Source organism: Haliotis rufescens, unplaced genomic scaffold (assembly GCF_023055435.1).
Source record: "Haliotis rufescens isolate VD_foot unplaced genomic scaffold, xgHalRufe1.0.p SCAF_167, whole genome shotgun sequence".
Taxonomy (NCBI): domain Eukaryota; kingdom Metazoa; phylum Mollusca; class Gastropoda; order Lepetellida; family Haliotidae; genus Haliotis; species Haliotis rufescens.
Genome location: NW_025963854.1, coordinates 176,524 through 184,956, shown reverse-complemented (window position 1 = coordinate 184,956; position 8,433 = coordinate 176,524). Strand labels below are relative to the sequence as shown.

General features: G+C 37.7%; 2 protein-coding genes across 3 annotated transcripts; one reads left to right on the top strand and one right to left on the bottom strand.

Moving 5' to 3' along the window:
- Position 1: 1 nt before the first annotated feature.
- Positions 2–6,491, top strand: LOC124126050. 2 transcript variants are annotated; one of them, XM_046489476.2, is made up of 12 exons: positions 2–420; positions 645–787; positions 1,629–1,740; positions 2,032–2,109; positions 2,449–2,892; positions 3,136–3,472; positions 3,772–3,854; positions 4,005–4,106; positions 4,217–4,431; positions 4,827–4,895; positions 5,131–5,226; positions 5,406–6,491. In XM_046489476.2, the coding sequence occupies exons 5-12, from the start codon at positions 2,683–2,685 to the stop codon at positions 5,608–5,610; spliced, it is 1,317 nt and encodes a 438-aa protein (XP_046345432.2). In that variant the 5' UTR covers positions 2–420; positions 645–787; positions 1,629–1,740; positions 2,032–2,109; positions 2,449–2,682; the 3' UTR covers positions 5,611–6,491. The 2 variants fall into 2 exon arrangements, with proteins under 2 accessions (XP_046345432.2, XP_046345433.2); XM_046489477.2 differs by lacking the exon at positions 645–787.
- A 146-nt stretch (positions 6,492–6,637) lies between these two features.
- Positions 6,638–8,433, bottom strand: LOC124126051. Its single transcript, XM_046489479.2, has 5 exons — positions 8,289–8,433; positions 7,919–8,035; positions 7,596–7,721; positions 7,287–7,436; positions 6,638–7,110 (listed from the first exon to the last, which is right to left on the bottom strand). The coding sequence occupies exons 1-5, from the start codon at positions 8,388–8,390 to the stop codon at positions 6,733–6,735; spliced, it is 873 nt and encodes a 290-aa protein (XP_046345435.2). The 5' UTR covers positions 8,391–8,433; the 3' UTR covers positions 6,638–6,732.

The window sequence follows — 8,433 nt, the reverse complement described above, 5'->3', positions numbered from 1 at the left end:
GGGCACTAATCTAACGCAATTCCCCGGGACTGGTTGTTGCCTTTGTTATTGTTTTTTTTTCGTGGTACCCGGATGATATCCCAGAAATCTCGACTAGTTCGCGACCTGTGCTGCGCCACCCGTAAAGGGCACAATCTACTAATTGAGCAGCGCCACCTAGCGCGGGTAACTATATAAACAAAGTCGTGTCAACCGGCGAAATGGACTTACTTACGCGCTGGCTATGGGGCGAATGCAAACGACAGAATCGGCAAAAAAAAGGAGAAGATTGGAAGAGGGTAGAAAGAGGAACGTAACTAGAATCTGTTTAGGACTGCACCACGATCGATGGAACGACATGCGAGAAAGCACTGGATCAGGCAACAGCGAATTCATCAAACATCTGCTCGATGTTCATGATCAATTCTGCGCCTGCAGCAAGTAAGTTTTTCCTAATCACTCTAAAATATCGAACGATAAGTCAACACAATGTTGAGATATTGCTATTTTTTGCCTATTTACACTATTTTTTACATAGTTTAGTATTGTTTTGATTATACTGTGTAAACAACATAGATTCCCGAAACCCGCCCTCCAAATTATCTGAATGGTAGATACAAAGTGTTTGTTTATAGTCGGTTTTTAAACATTGTCACATGTTTTAGTTCCCAGGCAATGGATACAGCTGATCATGAAGTGACCCTCACGATATCAGCATCGGGAACACCGCCACTTGCTTGTACGCCTGGACTTTCTTTTAGTACTCCAGTTTGTGGTCACGTTGACACTCCAAGTCCATCTCGTTTTAGTATGCAAACCTTTTTTGTTTATGTACGTTTCAAAATTATATTCTGCGTGGGAATGGATGATAGAAGTATGATTATTTATGAAATAATTTGGTAATGTTATTTCTCAAATGGTACGAAAGCCAAATAGGTATGATTTGAAAAATTGTTTGTATATTTTCTCCAAGCCTCCTAATTTAGGTTCAAAGGTATATACTGACACTTTGTTTTGAAATTGTTGCATTGTCAGCAAACCTGTCCAACGTGAATTGCTGGCTTACTTACAGCTTATACTTGTCATGTTATCCTAAGTAATTTCGTGTTGTCCAAATTGTCCAGTCACAACTTGATAGGGATTATGTGGCACTGTGATTTGAAAAGTCATTGTCACTTCGTCAACAAACCTGTCCATTGTTATCTGCCATCTTGTGTTACATAATTAGTGCAGACTCTGTTTTTAGAATAATTTTGTGTTTCCTGTCATCTACTCACTTTTTGACATTTTGTTTAGAAAACTATTGTTTACATTGCTATCCTTTGTTTTTGGTACTTGAGCACATTTGTCCACAATGTTTCTACTTATACCTTTATTTTACTTCATCAGAGTAATGTAAACCCCTTGCTTTTAGATAATCAGTTATATATACTTATAATAGTAATTTAGATTTACTCTTCCCATTGTGTCGTATAAACTCATGATGCTCACCTAAATGATCAAATTTTTGCTGGTAAAAAAGTGGGTGGTTCTTCAGTGTTGGGCTGGGTGGGTGTGTTTGTTGTTTGTTACTGATACATGGCATAATATTTATATATAATAATTATGTTAATTAATGTTCAACTGACTAACAAAAGTTGTTTTTATAGATGCCAGTTTAATTGTCAATGACCATGATGCCAGTGCGTCTACATTGGCAGGAAGTTTCCTGCATTCTCCTCCAGTCCCAGACAAGGCACCAAGTGTAACCTCACAAACCAGGTACTAATGAATATAAACCTATGAAATATAAGCCACGAAAACAATAATAATAACCGCTGAAACTGTACTTTGTAAAACCACTGTTATAGTGATGACCACTTTCGTTAATAGTCTCTTGCATGTGTGGTAATAAAACTTTATGCGTACAGGTACATTCAGCAGTGTTGAATAAAATGTTAATTTTAAATTGCAAAAGGTTTGCAATCCTCTTCCAATATATTTAAAATAAATTTTTCCACTTTGTTAATACAGTAATGAGTTCATTTATTTAATTGTATTAAATAATTTCAGCTTCAACACAGGACTAGCAGAACTGTTGGATGAGAATGAAGATGATGAAGAATATAACCCCAATATTAGTGACACAAGGTATATATATTCCATCTCTAATACAGAAATTCTATACATTGTATCATTGCAAGGTTGCCCAAAAAGCACTGTCTTTAAGACACATCAATTATCAATTTTTTGTGTGAAATGTTATTCCAACAATTTCCCTATAATCAATATCTCAATAGTAGCACATTCAGAGAAGGATACATGCAGACTTATGTACCTGACTGCTATCTTGTGATATTATTGCCAGTGTGGCCCATAAACAATAACAATGAATTGTACAGATTAAAATATTGTTCATTGACCAAAAAGAGGATTTACATGCATGTGCACTTGTAAGTGATTTAAAGTGAGAATTTCATGTGTTATCAGGGCTACCTTTGGAGAGGACATTGACAACATCTCGGCATTAGAGGAAGATCTTCTAAACTTGCCCGAATTTGCCACTGATGATGATGATGATGATACACCTGATCACTTCCCCGACACTTCTGAACCACTGTTGGAACTCATCTCCGCACCGAAGTTTATTGGTTACCTGAGTCAGATCATGGAGTTGGTGAAACTGAAAGCCGGTGACACTTGTACAAGACCATACAAGACAAGATGTATGGCACTGCCTTGGTTGTACAATGGGGTTGCACTTCTGGTCACTCGTGTGGATCCTGGGCCTCACAACCAAAGATGAAAAGGATGTTTTGTGGAAATCTCCAGCTGTCGACAAGCATCCTATTCAGTGGCAACTCCTACATGAAGATTGCTCTTCTAGCAAAATTCCTAAACCTTGGAATTATTGGCGAGCCAACTTTCTACCAGGTATTATATGATGACAATAGAATAAATTGACATCCTGTTAAAACTCCAAGATATTGACATTTATTCTTTTAGTAGGTAATGAAATAAAAGTACCTTGGTGCTTGGGTACATGTTGACATTCATACATATTTGTTGAAAAATATTTTCCTGTATTACTAAGACACAGGTTAGCTACTTCCTGCAAATACTGCTGCGACCAAAATACCAATAAGTAGTTGAAAATGAGTTATGCTTTCATTTTAGGTTCAAAGACTATATGCTGCCCCCGCAATCAATAAATACTGGACTGTGATGCAGACGCAACTCCTCTCAGAGAAGGTCCGACAACGACAGGATGTCCGTGTAGCTGGTGATGGGAGGAATGATTCTCCAGGTCATTCCGCCCAGTTCTGCACGTATTCGTTCTCAGACCTGGACACAGATGCTATCTTGCACCTTGAAGTTGTAGATGTCCGCCAGTCAACATCCAGTGTTGCTATGGAGAAGGTGGCATTTCAGCATGGCCTCAACTTCCTTACTTCCAAAGTAAAGGTTACAGAGGTTGTCACGGATCAGAGCCCAATGATAACCAAAGTAATGAGTGAGTATGAAACAGATTATGATGTACTTATACTTATCAAGAGTACCAAATACTAAACACTTGTGGAAATATGATCTTTAATCAGTCGACTCGATGAAATAAACACTTTATTTGACAAGATTTATCTAATATCCTCTATATACCCTGTATATTAAATGAAAATATAGGAATAATTAATGAAGGATCACATATTTAATTATATAGAGAGAACGAGCGAATGTTCATATTGTGGACAGCAGGAATTTCATTGGGAAAATTTAGAATTGTGGATCATACTACAATGCTATGTTGATTTGCAGGAATCACCCCTGGATACCAAGCCATTGACGACCAGTATGACATATGGCATGTTGCAAAAAACCTGGAAAAGCGTCTGATTGCTGTGAGTTATATATATTCTATAAGCTCTACTTCACTAACAAAATTAGATGTATTCCCCAGAGAATGTACTTTGAATTTACAGTCATCATTATTCTACTTGTCTCTTGCTTATGCTTTATTTTTCTTAACTTTCTATTTATTTGTACTTCAGTCATGCAAGCCAAGTTCTGTGCTGAGACAGTGGATAACACCAATTAAGAATCACTTCTGGTGGAGTGCTCAGGTCTGTGAAGGACAAACAATCAAAATGAAGGTAAGTATCTTTTAAATGTGTTCCCTGGGTAGTTTGCATTTACATTGGTTACATAGTTGTATGATATTGTGTGAATACAGTGGTCTCATGATTGTTTTACTTGTTTACAGGAAATCTGGCTCAGAGTCCTGTCACATGTGTGCAACATCCATGAATGGCATGTTGCAGGACACACAGAGGGAAAGTGCTCTCATGCCCCCATCAACGAGACAGAGGACAGAGAACAACCATGGCTCGACAAAAACAGCCCTGAGATGGACTCCCTGCGTCATGTTGTGACAGAACCAAGGTTCCTGAAGCAGTTTCACTACTTCCGCAAATTCAGGTATATATATATGGCAGCAAACCCACACTGAGGCATAAAAACTCCCCACCTCCACATGTTTTAAATATTTGGTATCATTGTCAATTAACTTTATAAAACATTTGAGATTGAAGCAATTTTGATATGAACATCTGACCAACTCAACTATGATAGTACAACATGTGTCATTATCATCTTTAAAAACTGGATTGTCTGGTCCAGATTGGATTATTTACAGACCATCGTCATATAGCTGGAATATTGCTGAGTGCAACGTTAAACAACAAACAATTTTTAAAAAATGAATGTTATTATCATTGTACAATTTATTATAGGCTTTAAATAAACAGATAAAAATATTTTCAGAATAGGAATAACATACTGTTAGTTAAAAGTTGCATGTTCTCATTTTTCAGACATACCGGCGCCCTGGAATCATTTAACAGTCACATTCTGACGTACTCTCCAAAACGCCACTCCTACCAGTAAGTAATTCAGCAGATTACTTGGACCAGTTTATTGGTTGCATAAATTGTCGTAAGCATATTTTTATCAGAAATAAAAGATTTATCACGGGTGTTTGTGACTAAGGAAATATTAGGATATTAATTGGTATTTGTGTCTTCAATCAATTCGTTGTCATTTCCCTTAATCCCTAATTACGGGTTATGTAATGGGACCAAAATAGCCATATCATATACTTAATAAATTATACTTCAGGTTCACAGGCTATCTTGCAAGGAACCAGTTGGCAGCAATTGACCACAATCACCATCTCCATCGACCTGAGCAGACCAACAGTGAAGGCGAAACAATGTAAGCAATAAGCTTAAAAGTATTCTCAGACAACTGATTTTCAAATCAAGAGGGAGACTGCCTTTTTTTCAAACATGGTGAATAGTGGGTATCACGGGTGTTGCCATGATGTGTATTAGACATATAATAATATAATACATCTGTTCAACAATAATCATATGTATGTTATTACATTATAGGTACATGGGTATATACAGCAAGAGGACCCAGCGTTGGAGACCAAGGACCGCAAAAGTCCTCAAGAACTACTCCTACAGATGGGACCTTCAGATGATGGCCTTTCAGCAGCGGGACCAGGAAGAAACCGGGGGCTTGAAAAGGAAGCAACCCATGGCAGACGATGGTGCATCTCGTCAACAATTGCAAAGAGACCCTGTCCCCTGATTGCGGAACTAGTGAGACAGTGTGTCACAAGATTCACGAAATGAAATTGCTGTACACTGTTGTAGATGTATAGCTGTAAACTGTTGTATATGGATTGCTTGACAAATGTAATTTAATTCTACTTTTTCAAATCAGGTTGTGCAATACAGTGTGAACTGAGCTATCAAGTGTATATGTCTGTTGTGTATGTTGTATAGACCGTTCAATTATAATGTAAAATGTATAATAAAGAAGATTATGGTATCAATTACAATGTATTTTAATTTACTTTGCGTTATCCAGTGTAATGTCAGATATGCATTGAATTACAATCTAAATTAAAGAATAGTATAGTATAGTCCAAATGGCTATGTATATTATTATGTATGAGAACTGCATAAAGTTAATGTACATTTATGTGATCCCACTGGAATTAGTTGAATGGTTATTAAAGTTTATTGGGCAATTAGTTAAATTGGTATTGAAGTTTATTAGGCAATTAGTAACAAACAATCATCTTATTAGATAACAATTCAAGTAATCCAAGGTGATCTCATAAATCTACTGAAGATACAGCTGTGTGTATTCATTTAGTATCTTACATGTCACATCTCCTTTATGGTGTTACTGACATAACATGTGATTAGTAACAATTAACTTATTAGATAACAGCCTTTACAAGTAATTGCCTTTACAAAGCCTGGGATGGATAAATATCAGGAGCACAAGGGGCCAAGAAATATGACAAGAGACAAGTTAAAGAGAAAGTCATCTTTTTATCATACATACATACAACTTATTTACACTGATTAATAAATATACAACACTGAAGCATCACATGGCTTTGAATCCCGAGTAGATCCCCCTGGGATCTGGGAACCTCAACCTGATGGCCAGTACGACACAGGATGGCACAACACGTCTATTACCCATGCCCAGTCGTCCGAATCTCTGGAGTACGAACTGTCTGTAAGCTTGATGGCGATATGCAGCGTTACTCCTGTCTTGATCGTGAACAAGAAAGTCATTGTAATGTGCCATGGCGAGGTCCAATATAGCAGGTGTGATCACAGTGTAGAAGTTTGGCGTGTTCACGACACACTGGGAGGAGCCAGTCTGCCAGCAGCAATTATTTTCCTGTGCTTACGGCATGGGTCTATTCCAAATCTCAAAATTCCCAAATTCTATATAAGCAACCCCTAAAGCCCCCTCTTGGGTTGCACACACCACTTTCGCCCCTTTCGGAAACACATTAAATGGCCTGGCCGGGCCCGTGTACGAAATACGCATCAGTCGGAAAGCGCACGTTAAATCTCCAAAGTAAGTAAGTAAGTAAGTAAGCATGGGTCGGCAGTTGCCACATCTACACCATCTTGGTAGGTCCTCTGGCTGTGGTTGACTTGGCGGATTATCACATGGTCTGTATCCATGGAGATAATCCTCAAATGATCCCTGATCTCTGAACAGCAGCTCGGTTACTATGGTCTGGAGCTGTGTCATACTGAGAGTTGCAGCAAAATCCTGGAAGTACAAGTATACATCATGTTCAATTTGACTAAATTTGAGACAAACTAAAACAACTCCATAACTATAGATAAAGGTTATATCAGGTTGAAATATCTTTTAGACCAGAAATTTACCTTAGTTAACATCAATAAGCTTGTTATGTTTAGCTGTACATGCTTGTAATAAGGTACCTTGACCGCTTGATGGTGCGATGTCACCATAGGTGGACCATCTGGTGCACCGACAGCCTGACGTGGAGTGGACCTTGGTCGTACAATTTGTCTTCTCGATGTCGTCTGCACCATTTGCCCTTCATCTTCGCTCACAAGTAACATGTCAGTCTGTGTAGAAATGTAATTTAATAATGTTACCTGGATATCATATTATTTTGCAATAAAGGGTGACATTTTGTGTTACTTTACCATTGTTCAAATGTTTTTGAGATGAAAAATTGTCATTAAAAAGTACCAATTAGCAGTAAGCATTTTACTAATTATTACCTGTACTCGAACCTGGTCAACCTCAAGCCTTCTGCGGACCCGAGCAGCTGTTGCACCCTTCTTCTTTCTCTTCTGAGAGGAGTTGTGCACAAGTGGGGTGGTGTGACGGGTGTCAGCATCTACTTCCTGAAATAAAAATAATCATAAATAATAATAATAATAATAATAATATTAATAATATAATCTGGGAAAGTTGCTAGGAAAAGGATGTGCGACCATTTATTGAGACATTTTATTTGATAAAAGTACAATATATTATTAAAATCCTGACAAGTTCACTATCATAAGTCATATAGTGTAATGAAACAAAAGTATTCAAAAACCATCTCATTGTCCATGTCAAGTCTCTTTTTGCCCCTACTAGTCTTCCGGTTTGTGGATGGAGGTGGCATGCCACGCCTTTCTTCAGGCTGCCAATCATCTTCGCTGTCAAGCAGGTTCTAAAAACATCGATATTTGAGAATTTATTAAACATGCTTAGCATTGCTTAGTGGGCAAAATTCCAGTTAATACTGCCCATATACTTTCATTAAAAAAATACTTCACGATTTGTTATACTTTGTAAATAATGTGAATCTACTATTATTGTGCATCATCATTTTGTGTAATTACTAAGGTATTTATTTTTATATATTGGGGGAAAAAATACATCTCATGTGATATAAATGAGTAAGGTTAAAACATATAATTTACCTCTCGGGCGAACTGCAGGACTTCTCTTTCGGCGGGTTCATCCATATCTACGTCGATCGGCATGGGAGGCTGGCATTCTTGCTTGTTGATGCAAGGCACCATCCAACCACATGTGCACAAATCGGAGCATGGTATCCCGGCAGCG

What these genes read in the sequence shown, in the direction of transcription:
- LOC124126051 (XM_046489479.2), bottom strand. Translation starts at nt 8,390, where the DNA reads ATGGTGCCTTGCATCAACAAGCAAGAATGCCAGCCTCCCATGCCGATC. An exon ending in TCCTGCAGTTCGCCCGAGAG is followed by an intron (nt 8,036 to 8,288) that starts GTAAATTATATG and finishes CGATGTTTTTAG; the next exon opens with AACCTGCTTGACAGCGAAGA. An exon ending in CGCACCATCAAGCGGTCAAG is followed by an intron (nt 7,111 to 7,286) that starts GTACCTTATTAC and finishes TTGTACTTCCAG; the next exon opens with GATTTTGCTGCAACTCTCAG.
- LOC124126050 (XM_046489477.2), top strand. Translation starts at nt 2,683, where the DNA reads ATGTATGGCACTGCCTTGGTTGTACAATGGGGTTGCACTTCTGGTCAC. An exon ending in GACAAACAATCAAAATGAAG is followed by an intron (nt 4,107 to 4,216) that starts GTAAGTATCTTT and finishes ACTTGTTTACAG; the next exon opens with GAAATCTGGCTCAGAGTCCT. An exon ending in CACTACTTCCGCAAATTCAG is followed by an intron (nt 4,432 to 4,826) that starts GTATATATATAT and finishes CTCATTTTTCAG; the next exon opens with ACATACCGGCGCCCTGGAAT.